Source organism: Platalea leucorodia (assembly GCF_965183815.1).
Source record: "Platalea leucorodia genome assembly, chromosome: 1".
In the NCBI taxonomy this organism is placed as follows: domain Eukaryota; kingdom Metazoa; phylum Chordata; class Aves; order Pelecaniformes; family Threskiornithidae; genus Platalea; species Platalea leucorodia.
Window position 1 is genome coordinate 78,420,392 of NC_138823.1, and position 25,716 is coordinate 78,446,107.

The 25,716-nt window shown below is 38.6% G+C and overlaps 1 protein-coding gene across 2 annotated transcripts in view; it reads left to right on the forward strand.

The window, feature by feature from the left end:
• Nucleotides 1–23,289, forward strand: part of ADCY2 (adenylate cyclase 2) — a 229,908-nt gene extending 206,619 nt beyond the window's left edge. The window contains exons 20-25 of one of the 2 annotated variants that reach the window (XM_082305789.1): nucleotides 3,620–3,778; nucleotides 10,358–10,504; nucleotides 11,687–11,794; nucleotides 13,879–13,993; nucleotides 17,878–18,002; nucleotides 19,339–23,289. In XM_082305789.1, coding sequence (XP_082161915.1) covers nucleotides 3,620–3,778; nucleotides 10,358–10,504; nucleotides 11,687–11,794; nucleotides 13,879–13,993; nucleotides 17,878–18,002; nucleotides 19,339–19,491 — 807 coding nt within the window. In that variant the 3' untranslated portion in view covers nucleotides 19,492–23,289. Of the gene's footprint in view, nucleotides 1–3,619; nucleotides 3,779–10,357; nucleotides 10,505–11,686; nucleotides 11,795–13,878; nucleotides 13,994–15,965; nucleotides 16,094–17,877; nucleotides 18,003–19,338 lie in introns of those variants that run through there. The other variant, XM_082305790.1, reaches the window with a different exon arrangement.
• The last annotated feature ends 2,427 nt before the right edge of the window (nucleotides 23,290–25,716 follow it).

Here is a 25,716-nt window from a genome sequence, read left to right on the forward strand (position 1 = left end):
CTGGCTTAAAAATTAACCCTGGAAAAATGGTTGGTTTTCAGCCAGATCTATTTCCTGATCTGGTTTTATGGTGTGGCTGCAGCAATGCTTGTGCCAAAAGAATGAGCATAGGATGGGATTGAGCAGCCAGAAGTGAGGTGGAGAAAGTAGAACTGCTTTTTTTTGACAGTCATGCCAGTGTAGGCTACAACCATTCCCTGGCACTGGGATCAAGTGACACATTTCATTCTGCATGCATGCCATTAGAGTTATTTGAAAATAGGCTGGCAGCAGACAGACGATGTGTTGAGAATGGCGACTCTTGCACCCTGCCCAGGCATTGCCCAGGAGAATGCAGATTGGTATGGGCTACACTGCGTAAGGAGTGTGCTCACATTTAAACACTATGAGCATTAAATCTCTCTTATGGCCCAGTTCGAATTACCAATATTGACATAGCCTGTGAATTCCTTTCTCATCAGTACCTAAAATTACAGATATCTTGTTACTCTGTAGGCTAGGTGAATATTTTCTTTTTCCCATGATTGATTACATTGTGTTTGTCAACACTAAACTTCACTGGCTGTTTTACTGCCCAGATGTTTATGGCAACTTCCCTCAGCCATGAAAACTCTTTATTTGTAGTCTCCGTTCTGGTTTTTAGTGAGCTTTTATCCTCTGAGAGGGTGCTTCTCTTCTTAGATAATGCAGTCTTTTCAAAAGCCTCTTCTGAAAGAATTTAATGAAAACTTACTTCAAACTTCACTCCTATTCACAGGCCCATTGACTTCTTTGTAACAGATAGAGGCATGTTTACAGAAGAGGTGTCAACTCTTCCCCATTGTATCAGCTTTAGCTAATATGTCTAAATAGCTCTTTTCCTTAGCATCCTTTTTTTTCCAAAAAGTACCTTGCTCTATTGTTCCCAGGGTCACCCCAGTTCTTTTCCAAAGATTTGCATTATATCCTACCAGTTGTCAGTTCTCTGATACTGTGGCTGCCTTGAATGATCAGGCTATCCACCCCAAGTTTCAGACCAGCAGCTTCTCATTTTGGTTACTTTAGAGCTGACGACTTCTTGTTGATGAACTTATTAATGTGTTCTAGGACATATTCTGCTGACGGTCCATGTTGAGACAGTTTCTCAGACTTGCTGTCTGTAAGTAAGGGCTGTGAGGTGGAATCTCCCTAGCTCCCTCACCTGAACGAAAACCCAGGTTTAATTTCTAGTGATCTTACTTGCTATAGTGCCACCTTTGCTGCCCCTTTGCTGAATGCCATAGCATTCATCTCCCCTGACTGTAGACACCCACAGCATAGGCAGCTACTCTTGAGCTGCTTGTCTTGACTTTCCATGTGACGTTCTTTCAGTGAGGAGAATTAGTTCATTGCCTCACTCAGGCAAATATTGAAAATAGACCCTGGTGAGTGTCCCACTAGAATTTAAAAATATACATACGCCCATCTCTGTGCAATCAATGAGACATGAATCAGTTCTTGTTGCACTTAACTGTTTTTGCCTAAGAAGTTACCACTGATTTGAACCCCTGAGGTTGCGTTGCATTGCCTTGCACAGATGCATGGTAGTCTCTTGTCCTGGGGGAAGGCAATTGCTCTGTGGTGCCCAGAGGAACGCAGAGTCCTTCATGCCTCCCTAGGCATTCCACTATGCTCACCTGCTGGGAAGTGCTCGCAAGTAAAGCAGCATAAGGTGAAGAAGGAAAATTTTGTATCATCTCAAGGATATTGTGCCTGCAGATGTATAAAGGCCATTCTGAGATATTTTCATTCTGGTATGTTGAAAAGGCTCTGGAGATAAGATGTAAAGAAGGAAACAATCTTGGTTTTCATATGACTGCAAGGCTACCAAGATTGAACAGGATCTTTAATGACGCATGTACTAAATCGGCTAGATCATACAAACAAAAAACACCCATGATTTAAAGTAAGTTTTAATAAGGTAGGGCTTTTTTGTTTTTAAAAGTCTGAATAGGCATTTTGAAATATGCTACACTGACTTTTTTAATTTCAAAGCAAATTGTAGAATACATTCTGCTTTATTTTTTCTGATTTCCGAGTTCTCTGCCATTTTTTGTGGCAGCCTAAATTTCATTCAATAAATAATAAAGCAGTAAATAAATTTTCTGTTTAATATTATCTTTTAAAGAAATATCTTTTTGAAGACTTCAGCTTATCTAGCCCCTTTTCAATACAAAGTTGGTACAATGTAAGAATGCCTAATTTCAGTTTTATGCCAGGCATCCAGTTTACTTTTGTCAATTTATGCAAATTTTGACATCCCAGGTTTTTATTGGATTTTTTCTGCATGAATACAGTTCGTGGCATTTGAATTTATCATCTATGTGTGGAACTTAGATGTATAAATATATAATATACATATTTAAAAGCTTGCTAAATCATTTTAATACCATCTCATTTCAACTTTCTACTCTAGCTTTGGCTGTGACTTCAACAAAATATCTATGAATCATTTTGAGCTGTGACAGCCACTGTCCAATCAGAAGGACTACTCTCATTTTGATGTGAATGCTTACTGACTGCTAATAATACTAGCTAGCATTTTTAGGTTTTTCTATAATAAGATTGTCATCTTAATCGTGTTCTTCTGGTTAATAACATAGTCTTCATTGAGACTGCATGATAGTGTTAAACCATTGGACTACATTGAAATAGCTCTTGATTTATATCAGCTCAAATAAGATAGTCAGGCCAGTGGAGGCTTTCCTGTAGAAATAATGCCCTAGAATTTATGATAAAACATTGACAATATTGAAAAGAAGTAGAGAGCGCTCCACAAAAAAAGCATTTTTATTCATTTTTCAACATCTTTTTAATGAAATCGGATCTCCAAAAATACTGATATTACAAGAATGTTATACATTTCCATATAGTTCCAGTTATTGTTATTTTTATTGTTGGGCATGTTAAAAAACAATTATGAAAACTCTGGGACAAAAAGAAAAGAAGGATAAAGTATTATAGAAAGCAGCGTAAAAAAAAAAAGAGAAACCAAAAACAAAACCCCCAACAAAACCAAAACTGCGTTGGTCCAACTGACTGGGCCATTTTTGATAATCTGATAATGATTTGGTAAACTGAAGGCATATTATATCAATAGGCTGTTTTTTCTTGTACTGCCCACCGTTTTACCAGCCTGATTGCATGACATAAGTTGAAGTTGGTAAAAGTTAGGGTCTTCCTGAAATACCCATTTTTGTAAGTGAAATTCTATACTTCAGATAAATAAGACATCATATGAAGTTGCAAAACTTTAAATTGTTTCCATAACAGTGTTTGACTTCTGGAATGAATTTCTACTAAAGCCTGCGAGTAAATAAATAAATCTTCCATTGTTTAAGGCACCTTGCAACTTTATTTTTTTACTAGGCCTTTTTATGGGTCTTTTTGTTGGGGGGGGAGGGGGCTTATAAGTTTGATGAAATGTATGTCACATAGCATGTGCTTGGGGTTTGATTTCTGTGGGATCTGGAGCTGTACTTGAGCGGCCAAATAATAGCCATGTAGGGGTGGTGTACTGTGCTTATTTTGTCTCTTAAACCTGTACTCCAGCAGGACAAGATGCCTATTGTTTCTTTACCTCTGTGTCCTCTTGTAACAGAATGAATATTACTGTAGGTTAGACTTCCTGTGGAAGAACAAGTTCAAAAAAGAGCGGGAAGAGATTGAAACCATGGAGAACCTAAATCGAGTGCTTCTGGAGAATGTGCTTCCAGCCCACGTAGCTGAACACTTCTTGGCAAGAAACCTGAAGAATGAGGTCAGCCATCTCTGTATATCCTCTGCTCTGTAAGAAAGCAGCGTGTCCTGGAAATACCACTTAATGCTGATTTGAACAGTAGGTCCATACAGTGAGATTATAGATTTACAGTCACTTTCATTCCCCTTTACCTACCTGAAAGGCTTCCTTTACAGCACTGAATGCACCTTAGTACCTTGAAGTAAAAAGTGTGAAATTATCTTAAGTGGCAATGCACTTCGCCTTTCAAAGGAGGGGAAAAAAGGGTGAGGAGGAAGAAGGGGATGGTTGAATCAACATGGATTTAAATTTAAATCATATGCATTCAGATACTTTTTTCCTTGGTGATCAGAGTGGAGCTGCATCCAGGTTCTGAATTTTCTTCTGGTGACTGGAGACCTTGCTTACTGGAGTGAAAATTAACCTTTTCCCTGAAACAGCGGCTATGTTAATTCTGGAAAGAGGTTCTGAACGCTGAATTACCTGTTTACGGTCTGCTTATGGACCTAATCCAAGCGCCAGAAAAGACCCCTGTTGACTGTAGTGGAAATTAGATCTGCTCCTAATATTACTTTACAGTTTTAATAAAGCAAAAAAAGATGAAAAATAAAAGCATCTAGAGAGAGTAGCAGTTCTAGAGATCTTAAATGCAATAGTTTGAATTACGTGTGCATACCAAACAATTGTTCCAAAACTGACAAAAGAGGGGAGAGGGCAGCTTTAGGGATTCATTTTTGATCTCCTGACTCAAAAAGAACAATGTCTTCCCTTTCACTGTCGTTTGCATTAAGCAGTACTAATCAGTACTTTACATCGGTACTTTAGTACTACCTGCAAATATTCATTTGGTAGCTAACGTGGAATGAAAACTGCTGTGGGGTTCCTTTGAATCCAGAGAAGACCTTGGCTGGAAGCCAGGTTGGCTCAGCTCCAGTTCTCAGTTCAGGCATTAAACACAGCAAACCATCAGGAGATTGCTTTCTCATTTATGTGCTATTCCATTTCAGCTCCCCAGCAGAGCAACACCATCTGCTCACCTTTGTATTGGCAACTGGATTTATATTGTCACCCCTCAAGATTCTTAGGTTGGAATGAGCTTTAGTAAATCTAGTGAAGATCAGAAATTGTAATGTGCTGAGCTCTCCAATCTATCATGACAGCCGAAGTAAAAATGATTTGACATAGTTTTAGTGGCATCCTTTTAAAAAAAAAAAAAAAATCTTGAATTGTTTCTTGTTTTGTTTATCTTTAAACACAGTTGTCAAAGAAGGAAGAACCTTTCAAATCCCCGGAAATGTGCAGGAATATAAACATCTGTCATGTCTTCAGATTTGTTTTAATATCAGCAAGGATGTACTGAGCCTTAAAGAACTTTCTGTATGTGTGTATGTGTACACACCTAAGAATATGTTAGGACAGATCAAGCCTTTGTTTTCTTTGTGTGGATATTTAGGTAAACAGATACTGAATTGAAATTTGTCCGCATTTTATTTAGTTGCAAACATTCCTGTTAATATGGGTTTATGTATATTCTTTTCTGTTTAAACCAGATTTTGAGATGAAAATTAATCTAATGGATTAATAGTCTATTTCAGAATACTACTTCTCTTAGAATCTTATGCATGCAGCTCTATGGAGAAAGGGGAAGACAAAGTATGCTGCTGAAGAACAGGTAGCAGGAATGAGAGGGGGAAAAAATGAGTGGATGAAGGCTAACTGGGAGTAGTGGCACTGTACTTTTAGACAACCAACAAAGGTCTTTTCATTACAGGATACACATTGACTAATGCTGATATGGTAAAAGCAAAGTTACTTCAGAGCAAACTGTAATAAAGGTTTGCTTGCTTTACCAGAACCTCTGGAACTGGGTTTTTGCTTATAGTCTGCATGCTGGGTACCAAACAGGATACTTTCCAGTTGAGAGGGAGAAAGATAGGAATAAATACAAAATGAAAAGCAGGAAATGGGGCCAGGATTAAATATATCGGCACCTGGCTCATGCAGCCTTTTCCTTTATGCTGTCAGCATCCAGATCCCCTATTAGTAAAAAGTGCTCACGAGCTTTTGTGCTGCAAGCTAACTGGCAAGCACATTACTGAGCAAGAGGAATCCTTTTTCATTGGCTGCAGGATGGAGACAGCACCCTACTTAGAGCAGAAATTCTGCCCCAGAGAAGCTGACCACCATGCCCTTCCGAGAAGTAGAATGTGACCAGTTTGCCTCCTCCATCCCGAGGTCTTCAGGCACTGGAGAAGAAGAGGGGACAGTAAGGAGAGCCAACCAGCAGAAATTCAGATATTATCAGAGGGAAAAAAAAAAAAGAAAAAATAAAAAGGGATTGAGTGCAGAAGACAGGATGATTTTTTTTATTTTTGTTGAAAGAAGCAAAGCCATTCCTTACTGGAACAGCGTTGCATTTAATTTTCTGATTAAACATTTTGGAGAGTACTGTTTCAAGAGAAGTACTCATAGGAAAATTAAGACACCCAATTGCTACATCCTTTATTGTTATGAACGGTCAAAATAAACTAGCTGGGAATGCCTCCTTAAAATTCTCTGACATTTATTGTGACAGCCACAATTACTACTCATCTGCTTATAAACAGTGCCATTTGTTGTTGTTCCCATGCTAGTACTATGCTATAAAGCACTAGTGGGGATGGATGTTGCCCCAGTATTAGAGGGGAAGGAAGAGAAATGGGACACTGTTGCTGAGCTTCAGCATGTGACAAGTGTTCACATACAATGTGTTCATTTATTTTTGAGGTGGAGGAGAGGAAGGAGTGGTAACTCTGGTTACAGAGAAAGAAGATTTGTCTCTGTAATTGTAACTGCCAGGCATAAAACCCTTTCTTACAGGTTGCTTGTCGCCGTACCGGGTGGACAGCCAACAGCACAAAACAGACCGATCTTCCTGTGTCACAACAGCACTTTCATTTGAATCTCTGCTCCTGTCTTTTGCTCAGTCATATTTCTCTTCCTGATGACTGTGCATTGTGCAAGTTGCAAGTTGATTTATTCTGGGCAACAGCAAAGGCACTTCCTAATAGCTAATTAGGGCTCCATGTTTAATGTCTGTAAGACAGATGGTTTTTTTCAGTGGCAATCGTAGTAAGACAGGAGTTGCCACCCATCAGCAGTCCAGTCAACTGCAGGGCCCAGGCAGTGTCCAGTGTTAGATACTTCAGCAAAAGTTCAAGGAACAGCTGAAGATTAATATGCCATTCAGCCTTCTGCTTTTTCCTGTAAATGTAAGGGCATATTTTGCTTATGCAGATGCTTTTGATACACTGCCTAGTTATGCATTTTTCTAGTATTCACATAAGCATTCAGGTTTTTAACCCTCTAAGCTCTTGTCTTTCATGTTGTTGAATAGCAATGACATATACATTTATATATCTCTTATATGAAATATTTTTTTCCTTTTTCTACTTTTAATGTTCTCTTTATCTTCTGGTTCCTGTATTATGAGGTGGTAAAATTAATTCATCTTCTACTGTCTCTGCTTCATATTATTCAGTAATATCATACGCCTGCAGCACTGCATAGTTGGCCTCCTTTTTCCATAAGGGTTCAGTTGCAGCTCCTAACAGACCTGTATTCTTATGACTTGAAGTTATATTCTCAAATAAACCTTTAAGTATCGTTAGTTTCCATGTACTATTTCAGATATGGCACTGTCCCAGTATCACCTCCGTGCCTAGGTTTTGTCTGTTTCGCAAACTTTACAACCAGTACCTCACCAGTAGTGTAATTCTGGCATGATTTACACTCTCAGGATGCAAAATCAGCAGGATTCAATAAAGCAAATAAAACAGCTGCTATCTAATGTTTATCTGGTAAATTAAAACAATTTTTTTTTTTAGTAATTAACAGAATCCCTAGGACAATAGAATTGTGTATTAATATTAATTTTAACTGTACTATTATTTTGGCTGGATTTAACTCACTGGATTTTTCAAGCTGGTAGGAATATGAACAATTTTTTTTTTTTTTTTTTTTAATATTTGATCACAGATGTATACAACCTGTTTATTTTGTCAGGTCAGCTTTCAAAAGTATGTGTAATAATCCATGTTTTGAATATTAATCTTCATTCTGCTATAAATACTCTTGTATCTCCCTCCAGTCTTTTATATAACACTGTGAATTTCCCTTTCTATATTACCAAGGACCTATATTTTTGATGCTTTTACTAACCAGCACCATGTGTGTGGCCTGAATTCCTTCACCCAAAATTGAAATCAAGTTGCAGGGAAGGTGACTTGAGGAAATAGAAGGAAAGCTGAGTTAACCACAGAATGTAATCTCTGTACCTATTCTGCTAACTTGCCTGTAAAAAGCACTCAGCACATCAGATCTTAACTGTTTAGTATATTTATATGCAAATGTTACTACAGCTTCAGTGTAGGCATGCCTGAGATAAATTTGAAGTAGGTAGATGTGAAGCAAAATGCAGACTGCAAAAGCTAAACATTTGAGGAGTGAGCCTGTTAATCTTCTTCTGATGCTCCACTTAACTTTAATTTCAAGCTAATTTGAGTATATCTGCACCGAGTCTAGGTGCATACATACTCAAGACAGCCGTCAGTGTATGTCAGTGCAGTATTACAGAATGGACCTGGTTTTAAGTGTGAGAGACTGGAGCAAAGAGAGGTCATTTTGGGCCTGAGCTTCTGAATTTCTTAGAGTCAGTCATTCTGTATAGTTTCAGGCACACCTCTTGAGCGCCTACATTAAGAAAAATTACCTCTTTAGTCTTTTTTCCATAACTGACTGAGACAGAGAAACACTATCATCTGAGGTGATTCTGCCCATCTGGCACTAAAATGACCTTCCAGGTAGGCACATCTGCTGTACTGACAATATAGGACACATAGGATGACTGTGCTCTCAAATTAAATACTTCAGTCACATGCTTAGTTTGCTTAAATTCAATTGACATCATCCAGTCAGAGGGTTCCCCTGGAGTTTATGGAGATGGATAAAATAGATGGCAGAAAAATATTATCACAATATTGGTTCTTCATGAAAAATTCTTTTGACAAGAGGACAATGAAGATCCAGAACTCCTTTGAAGTTTAGTAGCAATCTGACAGTGAACTTATCGGCTTGGACATTTTGTTTAGTTGCTTTTCATTTGCACAATCAAGTGACTTTAAAGTGACACTGATTTTGTATATATGGCTGTAAGCTGGATGTCAGGTACAGAGGGGTGATTTCAACCGGGTCAGCTTTAAGAATATAAATAATAATGGTGAATTGCAATGATGTATTCCATCCCCACTGCACAGAGGCATGGTGGAGCTTCAGTGATGCTCTCGTTATGGAATCCTTAGAAAATAAAGGGGCAGAAAACTCTAGTAATAAATCACCTACCTCCTCCAGGTGCCCGTGTTCCTCCCTGTCCGCCATTATTTTTGTGTTTGCCCAGAAACTTCCCTCACACTTGTTCTGGCATGAGGCAGTCAACAGTTTTCCCATAGTTCTGTATTTTTCAGTTGTACATCACCAACAGAGATTCACTATGTCTGTACACATCTGTGTAGAGACACACCACATTCTTTCAAAAAGAAACGTACTGCCAGTGAAATTGCAAAAAAAAACTTTGGTAAGTAAAAAAGGAAATAATATCTGATGCTTCTTGAAATCACAGGACAAATTCTATTCACCTCATTCACATGAGTATTGAAATCCTTGTTTTACTCAAATAATAACTAACTCGAACAGAATTTGACTTTATAGTAGCTTACAGCATCTTTTATTGCTGTGGTTACCTTTGTCTGTAGATACTATTTTTTTTAAGTATTAGTTTAATAAGTATTCCTTCTTTCCTTTTCTTCAGGATGTGAATTTATCCTGAAAGAAAAGAGATTCTAATGTTTAAGGGCAGTGGAGATGAAACTGAAGGGGGGGGTGGCTGGTCATTTTTAGCATCAGAATCTTGCTGTGGAGCAGAGGTGCTCTCATTTCAGTGGTCACAGAAGGCAGTGGAGAATCTGACGTAAATAAGTTTTAGTTCAGGTAACTTCTTTCCTTTTGCCTCAGCTCCTTGTTATGGAAAAGAAATGACAATTATTTTGTCCTATTAGGCATCTTGTCATTTTAGGTTAGGAGCTATCAGGATTGTGTTGCGTTATGCATTTGTAGTGCACTGGGTTTGTGATTTTGGTTCAGTTTTCTAGTTATTACAATAACACAAACATCTAATAATAAAATAGAGATTACTTTGCAAAATATAGTTTCAGCCGTGCAAGCCAGACCAAATTCTGTACATGAGAAGCCTCAGAAATGGGCCCTATTTAATGAATTAGTGAATATTTTATGTTCACAGAGTTAACGTTCAGGAGGAAAAAAACCTAACTTTAAATCACTACAATATTTTCAGCTGTATATGTTGAGTCTCTTCAACAAACAGGTTTATACACCATTTGAAATTAATAAATGCAAAAAATACCCAGCCACCATCTTAAGGCATTCCAACCGCTGCAACGCCTCCCTTTTCAGAACCAGGACACTGTATATTGTTAATACGGAAACTTTTATTTCAAGCTGGGTATGACAGATTCTTTTTTCTCTGTTCTGTTTTCTTTTGGACAGGATCTATATCATCAGTCATATGACTGCGTCTGTGTCATGTTTGCCTCTGTTCCGGATTTCAAGGAATTTTACACAGAATCTGATGTTAACAAGGAAGGCTTGGAATGTCTCAGGCTGCTAAATGAGATCATTGCTGACTTTGATGATGTATGTACTTCTAACAACAATCAACATATGGTTTCAATCTTAATAACCCAGGGTATGCAACAGTAAGCAAACATACTTGAAAGGGAGAGTGGAAGAGCAGTCAGAAAAGAACTTTTGTTCTGATCTCTTCTAGGCACTAATCACATGGAAATTACTTACAGTGAGTACTAAAGGAAAAAGTGATTTATGTGGGATAAATCAGATACTGATCTGACCACACTTGGTTGCTTTTGATTCACTATAATGAGAATCCTATGTGTATATCTGATGGAGAAAGTTTTGCCCTTTAGCTGCAGTTCATGAGGCAGTCATATTACATGCCATATATTAACTACAGTTTCTAAATACTAGTGCCGAAAGTCAGGTATGTAAATCTATGTCCCCTAGAATGATACAGCTTTGTGTTATACCTGATCTGTGTTGCTCTCATTATAGAGTGTTGATCAGTTGATACACGAGCGACTCAAAGGATTGTATAAGTTTTAATATTCCATTTTCTGAAGTTACAAGCAAGTACAGAGTATAACTACAGATAGATTGTGAAAAGGCAGCTGTAAAGGTCTCTCCTGAGACCAGTATTTGTCTTAAAGAAGGTTATTAGTGATGAAGATACCAGAAAAAGGCGTTAAGATCATGTCGTGACTCAGAGAGCACAGTCTGAATTTGCAGATCTGCAGCTATAGAGGGTATTTTAGCAGCAAACCCATTTGGAGAACATTGGAATGTTGAAAACAACCTGGGTCATGAACTAAAAGCCTTGGATTTTAGTCCCATTGGCATGGACTGCCCATTGGCATGGAAGAGATGCTTACTTTCAGAAAGCTGCTTAAAACTTAACTGTTGGCTCGCATGGTGACTCAGTTCCATTATCAAATGAGTGCAAAGTCTCAGGCTTTTAAGAGCTGTATGTACAATAAGGTGGAATTTATTCTCATTACTATAAATTTAGTCCCTTTATAGTAAAAAGGTATTTTAGCAGACAGAAATTCCCTTTCCTTGCAGGCTGTAACCATTGTTTTGTCCATCCTTAAGTCCTTCATCCTATATATATTTGTGAAGCCATTTGGGGTCTACTAAGAGACTGTTCTAAGAATTGATGCTCTGAATGCTGTTAGAGAAACAATGCTGTCAGAGTAACAAGGCTGCTGATGTGAATAATGAATAACCATCCTTGTTTTACAGTTATTGTCAAAGCCAAAGTTCAGTGGAGTTGAAAAGATAAAGACCATTGGAAGCACTTACATGGCAGCAACAGGATTGAGTGCTACACCCAACCAAGAACAGTGTCAGGTACAGGAAAAGGTTCCTGCTCAATAAAAACCATGTTCAAATGAAGGCTAAAATCCTGTTCATTAAACTGCAGGTTATGTATAATGATGTGGCCCAGGTTTTTTTCTTATTAACGTAGATTGTATTGTACTAGACAAGTGTATCCTTTTGTTTAGTAGTCTCTGTGAATTATTGTTCTTCACACTGCGGTTTGAAAATGCCACCTCTGTATTTGCTAAGTCTAAAACAGGCCTTCTACTCTAAATACAATACAGCATTTTATTCCTACATGCTGCAGCAGAACTGAATTTATAGAGTGTACAAAAGGCTGCAATAATGAGTATTTTCCATTGTAAGCTGGGAGGGCTGAGTAGCCATATTAACCATCCACTTACAGAACCCTCAGGCTCAGCATTGAGAACGTGTTCCTTTGTTTCTGGTTTACTTAATAGGGTAGGATTGGGAACTGCAGTCAGTAGAAATGAAGTTCAGAGGAGCAATTCATAACTTTTAAGCAAAAACCTTGCTTTTGCCATGATCTTTAGAGTACTATAGGTTAGCAACAGAGAGACAGCAATTATGAATCAACACATTCTCTGTTAAGGATTAATGTGCTCTTGACAAACTCATGTTCCTTCTAGACAGAAGCAATTAGCGCCTGAACTATAGACCCTACGGATCCTGAGGACAAAAAAAAAGAATTATTTTAAATTAGCTCTGACATTTAATACAGGGAGGTGAAGGCAATGCAGAACTGTAGGCTTGAGATGAGAAGACATAGAGGAGCTCTCAATCACAACTAAAACTAGTGTGTGCACAGGAAGAAATTTATCGTTTGAGTTATTTCCACAAACTGTGAATCAAGAGATCCACGTGTTAGTGTTCCTTTGGTGATTTAGTACACGTTTTCAAAAGAAATCCACCAAAACTCAGCAGCCTTCAGTCCAGATGCCCAAAGATCCACAGATACTGCAGCACCTAGCGTGGCAGTGACTGACTGCTAGGCATACTGCTGGGAACAGCCCCCAGCTTGAAACAAGCACCCAAAGAAGACTAAGTGCCTAAGGAGGGGGTCTGAATACATCAGCTGAACAGGAAACCATCTGTCTTAGCTAGAAGTGAACTCCAAAGGAAACAGGCTTCATTCATCTAAACAGCTGCTCTGGCAAGCACCACTACTGTCCCACCTAGGCTGATGCATCTACTCTATGAATCATCTCCCAAAGCTGTCATCTGTCCATCTCTTCTGTCACTTTATCTCAAGATATGAGGAAGATTCAGTCATTTCCCATAGAGATCAGTGAGTCCATCTCTTATGAAATCATTCTCTTGTCAGGGTCCTACCCTGGGCTGTGGGAACCCAAAAATCAATTTCCTCCTCAGCCTGAGAGGACTCAAACCAGTACTTAGAAATCAGGCTACACTGCTGATGTATGAGGAGACATTAAATCTATAGCCTTTATAAGTGGTAGAAGCTCTGAGCTAGTAAATTCGAGGGCAGAGGATGGGTTGCCTTCTTCCTGTCTTCTTCTTGTATTTTATTTATTTTCAGGTCTATTAGATGTTCTCAGAGGTGCTTGCTTATCTACCAGATAAGATCAATGAAGGAACCCTTAAAACTGTAAATTTCACTGGAGCTTAAGCATTAACTAGGGTGCTGAGCTGTGCAACAGTGAGAGGGAGGAGTCTCTGAGGGGCTGTCCACAAGCATTATTTATTATTAAAGGGCATAAAATGGAAGCAGACACTTAGAGAAAATTAATGAGCAAATCCTAGGTACACACAGACATTGAGTGTCTGTGGGATTAGATAGCAGCTAATCAGTTATTTGACAAGCAAAACATTGGATTAGGCATGTCTATCATCTCTAGACTGCCTGATTGTGTAAGTAAAATGCATCCTGATCTATTGGCCATTATTTGATCTAACTGATGCTGGACAGGGCACCATCTTCTACATTACTTTTCTTCTGCTGCCTGCTGGCATTAGGACATCCCTAAGGGTTTAAGTGCTTTCAAGTGTTCAGCATATTTTGGTTGTATTCTCACAGCAACTAAGGCTAAGGAAAATGATTTTATTCTGTTTGTTTGGCTGTTTAAATTCAGGAACCTGAACGACAGTATATGCACATAGGAACCATGGTGGAGTTCGCATTTGCCTTGGTGGCAAAACTGGATGTCATAAACAAGCATTCATTCAATGACTTCAAGTTACGAGTAGGTACGTATCACAGGATTTTTATGAGACTATCATGGAGGAGGGGGAGAATTTGGTGTGAAGTACCAGCTGATTAAAGTGTTAGCAGAACTGACCAAAAGGGCCATGAAAGTAAACAGCACCATCTTTACCCTGTTTAAAGGCAGCCTACGTGGTATTGCCTGTTAACCATAGCTGCTGTTGTGGCAAGGAGTGTTTCAAGGCAGGACTTGGACAAACACAGTATTCCTAAGTAAAGAATGGCTGAAAATTGCGGTCCCATGGTTCTGAATTGTTTTATGGTAACTCTATAATAATTATTCTAGAGGTTGTTAACCACATGCATACATTTTTTAAGCTTATCAATACCAAAGGACACAAGAAGACTCTAGACAGGCTTTGCAAAACCATATAAATGGTTTTGGAGGACAAGAGCTATAAGGGGCCAGTAGGGCTGGAGTCTGAAATATTTTAGATGTACTAAACTCAAGTAAGCATACAAAACTGCACCCTTCACAGTGTTAGACAAAGGAGGATATTTCTCTTCTTTGTTATTCTGTGGTTACGACAAATAAGAGCAACGATGACTAGTTGTTTATATTTCAAAGGGGTATCCCTTATATTTCAGCTTCTAATTGCTTCTACTTGTGCATCACGGTATTTTAAAAAAAAAATAGGCAGCTGCAGTAAGCCATGGAAAGCATGATGAAATAAATTAATTCAGAGCTGGTCAAGAACCATATGTTCCAAAATGTTTATTTCCTGTGCGGTACACAGCAGTTTTACAATGCAATGTGTAACTTGGAAAGTGTGAAATGAAAGCAGTAAATAAATATTGGAAACCCATAAATCCTGTAAACATGTCAGAAGTATTTGATTTCCAACCGTTATTCTCCTGTCTTGTCTTTTTCTTGCTGTGCCGCTTGCTTTTCCTTTCGGCTGTTCCTCTCACGTTTATTTCACAGTGCCACCCACTGGCAAGACTTGCTGTCTTCTGACTTGAAATATTCATGTGCTCCTGAGAGCACTCCTTTGCCAATATGTTTTGTATCCCTTGTTAGAGTTAAAAAATGACAAAGCAAATCTGAAGTATGCTTCCTTCTCAAAGTGTTACAGAACTTTAGGGGTTTAGAAAAAAAGTGTAGAGATACCATATTTCTGTACAGAATAAAAGTTCTCTTCTTGCCATAGGTGACACATGTCACATACTTGCAAACATATTTGAATCAGCAGTGTCAGTACAGATAAAGAGCTGCTGAGTGTCGGAGCTAAATACGCAAACTGATTAAAGCAATACTGACTCCTTTAAAGTGGGGATCATGAAGCAAACTTTCTAAGGGAAAAAAAGATACCTACTTGTGATTTTTAAAGTGTTTGCTATAGGTTCTGGAGAAGTCAGAGTCCTTTGCTTCATGAAATAAGGCATGATTAAATCTACAAAGGGACACAGGCCTTAAACGGGCACTTTTGCCACCTTAATCCAATATATGCACCACTGAGATCTTCACTTCCCATCTTAACTTCACTTATTCTCCGCTTCCCACCACCACCTGACTGTGAAAGTATCTGATATCCACAGCAATTAGAGCCACAGAAACATTTGAGCATCTACCTCTGACATAATGCCCGCTTTAAACCCAAACTGCCATTTGTAAAAGCCTTCCTTGGCCAGCATCTAACCCCAGAACTGTTGCAACTCACTACAGGTCTCAGCTTTCAACCTTCATTTTCTGTGAGTGCCTGAAATGCTAGTTGTGCCTTAGGAGGTACACAGCCTACCCTGACGTTGTCAGGCAAGGGAGGGGAGCACATAGATTATATTTCAGGCATTCCTCCCCTTCTGTTAGCTAAGGTGCTTGATTTATTAGACAAGCTCAGATAAGCTTTTGCAGCAAGTTTTGCACAGGTACTGGTTTTTTTTTTTTCTGAACAGAATAGAGGCTGATATGTTGTTTTACATATAGCTTCATGGTTAGAACATTTGTCTGTGTTGTAGGTGAACTTCATTTGGTTCCTGCTTTTGGCTGAGACTGCTCAAGCTTGGGGATCCCTGTTCCCTGGAGAATGCTATGAGCCCAGGCTGTAGGACACTTTGGAATGAGATATTCTGTCTGTCCTGCTGAACAGAATTTGCCTTTTCATGGAATAATTAAATGTCATTTTGGACACGAGAGAAAGAGACAGATGGTATCACCCTCTGTTAGAGCTTTCACCTGGACTGAGAGTACTACTCTTCCTGCCTTGCCCCAACAAACATTCACGTGTGTCATGCGATGGAGACCCACGCTAGCAGGAATGACACAGAGCAGCACATCCCAGAATGCCTGGCTGGCCAAAACACATTCCTAAGAGATACGGGTAGAAGTCTCCTCAAAGGAGGAGGGATCTGAAGCTGGCTCTCCAGCCCCTGAGGTATTACTCAAACCACCAGCAGTGGTGGTTTGGGAAGGAGGTAAAAAAAAAAAACCCACACCTCCTGCCCTTTATATTTTGTAGGAAAGTCCCACCACACTGCCCTAATTTCTGAACCATGGCAGAGCGTATGCCACACACCTCTCTTCAGTATTCCCTACTAGCCAGCTTGGGCTACTCGGCAGATGGCTGTTGTGGATTCCACTCTTAGGTCCCTAGTGCTTTCTACACATTGGATGTCATGAAGCAGAAAGACACACCCATGACTTGGGTGTTAATGCAGAGTGTTGCAAGGCCTAAGTCCTGTTGTGCATTTAATTCCGAGTGCTTAGACAAATATTTATCAGGTTCTATCTAGTAACCTTTAGGGTTTGCATATTTCCTCAATTTTCTAAATTTAACTGCTACAGTCACTTTTTCCAGGGTTTCCAAGTGGGCTCATAGTGTGGTTGCTAGCCCATGCTGCCATGTTACATATGATCCATACTAGATGAGCCAGCTCTGAGATACCTCCCCGTGCTACAATCACACTTTCATTTTGCTGCATAGATATATCCTTCATGATGGTTTCTGTCAAGGAATTAATAGAAGTCAGTTATGATCCACTGATGTGGAGATAATTTTAGAAATCCAAACTACTCACTTGTCCAGGGTTTATTTCTCACTAGGTCTAACTTGGCTTTCCTGCTCATCGGTATGTATAGTTACAATTATAGTATATTTGATGCTGGTTAACGATAGTGCTTTTGATTTTGCTTCCTGGTTTCCTTCCCTACTAGCAGAGTACAACTTACTCCCTTTACAAATGTAACATAGGATACAAACTGACTGCAAGATAAAAAATGTCCAGAGTCTAATGAGGGACTATACTGTGTTGTTCTTCACTCTTACAGCGTGCATTTCAGAGCTACCAATTTGTTACTCTTACTCCATGCTTAATCAAATTATCTGAATCCATACACTTATATTGCAGTTATTTAGGAGCATTCTGTGGGCAGTCCAGTCTTCAGAACAAGGCTTCAAATCCTTCCAGCTCATTCACATTAGTTTATTCGACATTTAAGAAGCAAAGAATACTGTAAAAGTCGTTTGATTCGTCCATCAACTATTGCAGAGGAGAAGTCCTTTTCACTACTAGTAGAAATGAAAAGAAATTCTTGTATATCTGTTTTCCCAGAAGCAGCTGCTCTCCAACAGGGTGTTCCTCATGCCATCTAATAAAGGCAGTAACAGCTTACTCGGATGCTAATGGTTGAAAGTATCAAGTTTACTCAGGATGGGAGGGAGCTGTAAAACTAAAATTAGATTAACTAACTTTTGGCATCTTTATAACTAACATCCTCCTGCTGTAAATGGTTGTGAACAGGCCATTGGTTGCTGTACTCACTATTCAGCGCAGGCCAAATGCCACGTTCATTGACTTGATGTGTTAGAAGCACTGTGTGTCCTTGTTTGGTGGATCTTCTTTTTTAATGTTAAGTTTTGATGTTTTCCAGGTATCAACCATGGACCTGTAATAGCTGGAGTAATTGGAGCTCAAAAACCACAGTATGATATCTGGGGCAATACAGTAAATGTGGCCAGCAGGATGGACAGCACTGGTGTCTTAGATAAAATACAGGTAAGTCTTGGTTTTGTGCTAGTATTTATCTTAATCCTTCAAGTCTGGCGCTGAAAAAACAACACATATTTGTACACTAAACAGGTCTGTGTTTTGGAGCTAAGGATGCCTACAGAAAAAAACTACCTACCAGCTGTATCTGTACATTTCAAAAGAATTAGACCTTGGGCAGGAAAGTAAAGAATTAAAAGAAAATTATAGGGAAAATGGGAGCAGAATCAAAACTTTGTCTTGACCTTACACAGAAATACAGTGGAGGAAGTCATAGGTTGTCTGGAAGTGCATCCCTAGATTAAGAGAGGATTTGAGGGAAATCACATTTCTATTCTGTGAATTTCTAAACTCATAAAATACTAGCTACCTTATCTCTGAAGGGCATTCCTGATGTTAATTATTTTTAAATAAAGGAAATGACCATAACTGCTGTACATCAAGTTAAATCCATAAAGCAATCATGAAACTTCCCTTTTAATGAACCATGGTGATTAATAATCTTTATAGATTATTATCTCTATAGATTATAGATAGACTTGTATAGAAAAGACCTTCAGTTTACTAACTCTCCAGTGATTCCGTATTCAGGGTTCACATTTTAAGTATCATCTGCCTAGTATGCTGCCTAGCACTTTGGGATCCCAGCATGTGATTGAGAGCACTCCAAATCTGTGACTGAGACTATTCAGAACTAAATAATGGAAAAGTAGAGTTACCAGCTGTTGGTCAAAACTGAAAACAGAAGGGATGTCAAAGCAATGACATCTACAAACGGTTGCTTGCTTCACAAAGAAACAGACAGTCTGAGACAACTGATGCTGTTGAACAACCTCTGCCCTAGCGAGCTTTCACTTAAAATGGCAGAACTGCCTAAAGTTTGGTTCACTGCCACTTAAGTGAGAAACTGGCAACAGCAGCTCTGACAGATGATGCTGATGTCTTACTATCACTTCATTCACACAGCCTTAGTATTTGCAAAAAGATGGGGAAGCTTGGGTCTACTGAAATGAAAAACAGCTCCTAAAGTTGAGAAAAATGCTATATGAGGAAGAGTATTGTCCCTAGTGCCATTTGTGGACCTGCGAGCCCTCTGTTTGCAATCCTAGGTGCGGAAATAGTTATACCCAGTTTGATACTTGATGTAAGCGACTAGAACGGGCATCAAGCAACAGACTATTTGAAAGCTCAGATGCTCAAACCTCACTTGAGACCCTTAAAGGCCTTCTAAGCATTGTAGCAAAACCCTTATAATTGCTCAGAACATATGTTCTCTTCACACTCTGGAAGCAGATTCTGCTTTGCTCTGTTATCAACGCTGGTTGTATTACTTACTGTATTGCAGGTTACAGAGGAGACGAACAATGTCCTGCAAACACTGGGGTACATGAGCACTTGCAGAGGAATAATAAATGTAAAAGGAAAAGGAGAACTGAAGACATACTTTGTACATACCGAAATGACAAGATCCCTTTCACAAGGGAACGTGGCATCTTGAAGAATGCTTGTATGTGTCATCAGTACCATATTTTCAGGAAAGTATCACGCACTTTTTAACTACATTTTGGCCCTTAACATGCGTGCTATTTTCTGGTATGTGGCACTTATTTTAATATGGCTGCAGAATAGTCCCATGAGCCATCATTTTGCACCTTGATATCCCTATGTTCAAGGACAGTTGCGATGTACGCTATAGGACTGGAAGATTGTACTGCAACTTGCACTGTTATTCAAAGAGAAGAAAAGAAGGAATAGAAATTAAAAGAAGGTAACTCATCCTGAAAGGACTACAAAGAGGTGTTAGTGACAAATGCGGGGAAAAAAGGCAATAAAGCTAGGGGTGCATACTATTTTCTGATGCATGGTGTTTTCTGGAAAATACAGTCGCTCCCCAATAGCATCTACTAATCTGGTATTAAAGTATACAGTATTTGTAAATAAGTTTACTCTGTCCACACATGATTTGGATGTGATCACCAGTTGCATCTCATAGCCAGGGACACGTTGGGTGGCTTGCTGGCATTCTTTCTGAAGAAAGAGCTAACAATGCTGGAATAGTTTTGTACAAACGTGTCAAATGTTTTGAAGCTATTGTCTTTTGTAAGGTTAATTCATTAAAAGTTTATATGTACTTTGTCTTACTGTTGCTGTCTCTTAGTTTTGCTTCCTTCCATGGCTTCTGTCGCTCTAAACCTGCGCGTCCTCTGCTGCTGCCGCTGCTGCTTTTTATTGAGCAGTTAGATGTTGAGGCAGGCTATGGCCAGCTATCTCAATAGCCTCGGTCACTAATATCTGCTAGACTTGCTATTGCCTTTCAGAAATTGAATCACCTCTATTGTCTTCAGTCTTGCGTGACATCCTAGGCACTTTGCAGTCATTTACTCCTTAGGTGATAAAGAAGACTTACCTCAAGTCCATAAACACAAGCAAAGTGGGGGATACTGGAGACAGTAGCAGTGTTGCTACTTTGCAACTGGCCTGCAATGCTTAAACAATAACCAGGAGAAGCTGTACAAGAGAAGAAATGTTTTGTTTGTTTTGCACTTTGACAACTTCTTTTGCCCTTGCATGCCTTTCGCTTAACCTTTACAATGCCGGATTTCATGGGATATTTAAAATAATCAAATTTATCAGGACATGGGTATGAGCAGAAGATACAAAAAATGCTATTTTGTGGATATTCAAGATCAGTGTAAATCCCATCGAACTAAAAAGTATCACACTTGCAGAGTTTCATAGATAAGCCACGTGAAAGACTGAAAAAGCAGGTAATTGTACCATCTATGCTCCTTTGAAGCATAGATAGCAAAGATTAATTTTTGCTTTTGCTATTATCAATACTTGAAATTAACATAGTGTTTTAGTCATAACAGCCTAACAAGACAAAATTAATAAAATCCTTCTATTTAAAAAATAGTATATAATTACAAGATTTTTTTCTGACTGATTACATATGAATATAGAAGTCAACTTACGCACTATTAGCTCTGGCATGTTATTGAAATATAAAAAGTATTCAGATTTCTCATTCATGAAACATATATTAACATTTGTGTTGCACTGGTGTTCTTTCAGAAGGAGTTCTCAAAATTGTGGGTCACAAATAAATGGCATCAGGCCACAGTCTCACTGAGTGTGGCACAGCTTACTCACAGCAGCCATCTGCCCACTAGCAAATTGGAATGGCCATAGATTTCAAATGCCTACATTTGCAGTAAAACAGACGATCTGAATTTTGATCCTTTTAAGTTAGTCTAAAAGCAAAATGCAAATTATTTCGGTTATGTCCAACATAACACACTTGACGTCTCACCCCGAGCTCGAGACTTTTGATCAGTAACTCTCAAGATAGGTGGTCAGTCTAATAAAATCTCATTAAGAATGTTCTGTGCCCTTTATTATTTCTTCCTTTTAATTAATAAGTTAAGTATTTTCCAGTGGAATGAAAGACTTTCCAAATAGCTCACATGGCAGCAGAAACAACATCCCAGTCATTGCCTAAAACAAGCTATGACTTAGCTACGCTTAAGACTTCTCCTAAATCCCTCCTCTCCACTTACTATAAAATTGTCCTAGGAACAATTGAAAAAAATTACAAAATCTCTTAGACGTTGAATGTACTCTGGGCCCTTAAAATCATTCTGGTATTATCACAGGTCAAAGCAATCATTTCTTACTGTGGATGAAAACCCTTTATGTCAAGTTGATTATATTGTACTGTTGTATCTATGTGCAGCTTTCAGGTATAACCTGTACATTCAGGATTTTGCTTTTTATTTGTATTCTTGCACACTTTGGGCATCAGCAGCAAACTTCGTACCTAACTCAACAGCCTTGTCTCTATGATTGTTATAAAAATTAAACAATATTATATTTCTGTAAGCCATGAAACATTAAAACATTTGAGTGGCCGTGAGCTGACTGGTCCAAGAAAGATATATACGTACCCTCCAAGAGCATGTTGAAAATGCCCTTGTTCAGACCACTCATGTTTCACTGGTGTTCTCTCACTTTGTAGTTGCATTCAGATTCTTGCAGCCAAATTCTGCTAAAGAACAAGAAAGCAGGCAAAAGATGATTATACATGCGGTATGATGCCCAGACAAAGAAAGGTGCCTACCATCCTCTCTCCAGCCTTCAGTTACTGACTATTATTACCTTTCTAGTGCTGAGAAGCTATTTGTATCCAATAAATACTTTTTGTCTTCCAATGCGTTTTACATCTACTATTTATACTGTTTTATTTTTCCCGTGTCTGGATTGACCCAGAGTTCTTGTATCCTCTTTCTTCCTCTCCTGCAGCAATTTCATCTGCCTCAGTAACTGGATATAAATAACACTGCTCACGTATCAGTGTGTAACTTGAAAAGCTTTATGATAACCACACAAACCAGTATTCGAGATGCCATATATTCTACATCACAGTAAGGCTCAAGTTCTACAACTTCTGTGTTGGTGCCGTAGTTCATAGGTCACTAGCAAACCACAAAGAATGTGACTTCCAAAAGTACAGTGCAAATGTGTTTCACACCATGAGGCAGCAGCCAAAAGATCACTGTAAGAGTGATTCACTGTGGTCTGGAAAAATGAAATCCAAACAGGAACACCTGGGGAGCCTGCTGGATTTCTTTTTCAAAATCAATGCTTGGCTGCAATTTATGGAGGGCTACCAAGGGACAGGAAGAAAGATCAGACGTGCAGATATTTGTGTTAACTACAAAAGTAGTTGGGATTACCTGTAAATTAATGCTGTTGAGCTGCTGTTTCTAAAGAGAGACATTAGCATCATATTTATGCTGTGCAAAAAGCATTTTTCATTCTCTTTATATTCCTTTACGATTCCTCTATTTTGTAAAATATCTACAGGCCTTCCCTTTTTCCACTGAGGCACAAGTAGGAGTTCAGCCTGCTCCTTTCCAAAGCGATGGCTGTGCACATCTGAAGGTAGAGCTGTTGAAAGTCTGTCCTGGTTTGTTTTCAGAACTTCGTATCTGGACAAATAATTAGCTATGTCGTCAGGATGCTTCATATAGCAGCAGATTTACTGTTAAAAGCAATGATTACCTTTTCCTTTGATATGTCATTTTCCTTTTGGTTATACTTCTGTATGAAGATACTTCAATTTTTCATTTTCAAATAGCAGGTTCTCCTTCACCTGACCCTTCAACACTTTTTATAAGTGGACTCCAAACAATTTTAAGACTAGGGCTTGCTAGTTTTTTTTCCTTTCTTGTCTAAAATAGTGGAGCAACTCTGGGGAGGATACAAATGTAGAATGAGATATATGTGCCTTAAATAAAACATGTAATTAAGAGAGTATTTTTGTTCCTTGAAGTACTTCAAATTTGTGTGAATTTGTCAAAAGTGGTGTATAAATCAATTGTAGCTGGTTCACCCTAAAGTTTGCTACATATTAATTTTAAACATTTTCAAATTTAGGGGCAGGAATTATTCAGGTCAGTTTAGTTTTTAATATGTCAAAATGCAAGATAAGGATATCTTAATCCTGTTTGCAATTATGAAGATATGAACTCCTTTATGTTGTAGGATGCCACTGTTCAAAACAAAAATTCTGCCAAGAATTGATTGAAAATTTTTGATAGAGTATTTTTCAAATATATTTGTAGCCATCGAGATGCTCTTCATGAAAATCTCAGTTTTGACAGGAAAAAATGCACATGAAATATTTTGAAAGATTGACATTCCTGGACTAGAAATTTTCATGTTTGCATTCCAAAACGGTGTTACAAATAACAATTGTTATGAAAGTAATGTCTACCTCATGTATAAACTTGTGTATTACTCTAGTTACCAAGGGGGTTATTGAACAGAATATTCATTTGACTCGCTGAATTGGAATATCCATTCAGCAGATATCAGTCAGCATACAAATAATAACTGAAATCATATCAGTTAATCAGTTATCATTTTATAATTGTTTTTAAATTATTAAAATAAAAATAATTATTTGAAAAGCCTAATTCTCCAGTCAAGCAGTTGAAATTGTAGTCACAGGCCAACCAGGAAATATTTGCCATCTGCAGACCAAGGCTCAGTCATAGTAATTGTGTAGAGAATTACTTGAAACAACAGATATATTCAGGGAAAATTTAAAAATTTCCTGACTAGCTCATGAACAAAAAAAAAACCCAGAAGACTGCAAAAGGTGTGCTGCCTTCTGCAGATGATGTACAGTTGTCTCCGTCTCCTTCAGAAAACGCCTGAACAGCCTTCCTGTTTGAGACGGGCAGTCTGTCACTAATTCAGGGTCTGGAAGAAACAAACACTTGTGTGAAACTACTGGCTTGGACCAAAGCTGTGGTACTGGAAAGGGGACCGAGTTTTCGAGCCATTTTTGTTTCAGCCTCTTTTTCAAGGGCCATCAGATGCAGCATTTGTTGGCAAAGTCTCTCCTTTGTGGATCAGCTGAGGGTCAGGAACATACAGCAATCTGATACATGTTGAGGGCAAACAGCAAGGACAGGAGATAAATTGCTAAGTCTTAATTTGAAGGTAGCCATCTCAGCTCTAAGTGACACGAGTTTGAAAGAGGTACGTCAGCTTGCAGTAAGAAAACAGCTACTGTGGTTTTTCTGTGTATCAACAACCTGTCCAGTTAGTTATATGTCATCTGTCCTCTTGTGTCTGTCCCGTCTCCATCCCCCTGTCGTTGCCATCTCCATCCCATTCCCCCTCAGTCCTCACTACCATTTGCTTCACAAATTCCTTTTAGGAATTTTCTTGCAAAGTTATTCCATAAGCCAGTTTGACATTTCAGAACAGTGACCCTGCCTTTGAGATACCTTTATGACTATAAAAGTACATATTAACAAATTCAGGAACCTTAGCAGTGGAACCTGAGGGGGGATATTGCTAATCCCTAAAAAGGCAGGCAATTGAACTTCTACTCCTTAAGACACTGAATTCAAAGCAACTTTTAATACTTTGGTCTCTGAGCTCAGCTGTATTTGAATGCTTACTTTTGACCATATAGATTAAAATTGCTCCATCGCCTTCTCACAATTGTTTACATATTCATATTTAAATTACTAAGGAAACAGACTGACCTCCAGTGCTACTCTATAACAGGAACATACACGTAACAGTAGCATAGTAGCAGCGTATGATCTAAGTCTGGTTGCAACTGGAACAAAACCCCTTGGGCATTCATATCCTGCTTCTGGGGAGTCTGCAAAAGGTGACCAGGAAGAAAAAGCCTTTGTAAGATTCAAATAATTCTACAGGGATTTATACCTTCATTGGGAAGGAAAAATGAACTGAAAACCATCATTTTAATTTATTTCAAATGGGTGGTTTAGGACAAATCTGTAACAAGCATCCAGCAGTATTTTTGACAATCTGAATTGCATCCAGATAGTGCAATTCAATTAATGCCATCTTAAATGTTCATCAAAATGAGCTACATGTGAACAGTAGATGGAAAACTGGAGAGAAACATTTCAGATCTGACTTCAGAGCTCCTGCCTAGCTTAGTTGAGATTTCTGGCTAACGGTTTCTTGCAGCTCTATTTATAGCTGCAGCTTCAGCTGAGCTGCTTTTTATAAATGGGCTTGCTATCTCTTGGTGCTCGGACTAAACTACAAAAAAGCACTTGCACAGTGGCAAACGTCTCTCTGCGTAGGAAGCTGATGTAAGGCAGCTGTTGGATTTTCAATTCCACTGTTCACTTACTCTGTGCTAATTTGGCCCAAGCTGCAGAAA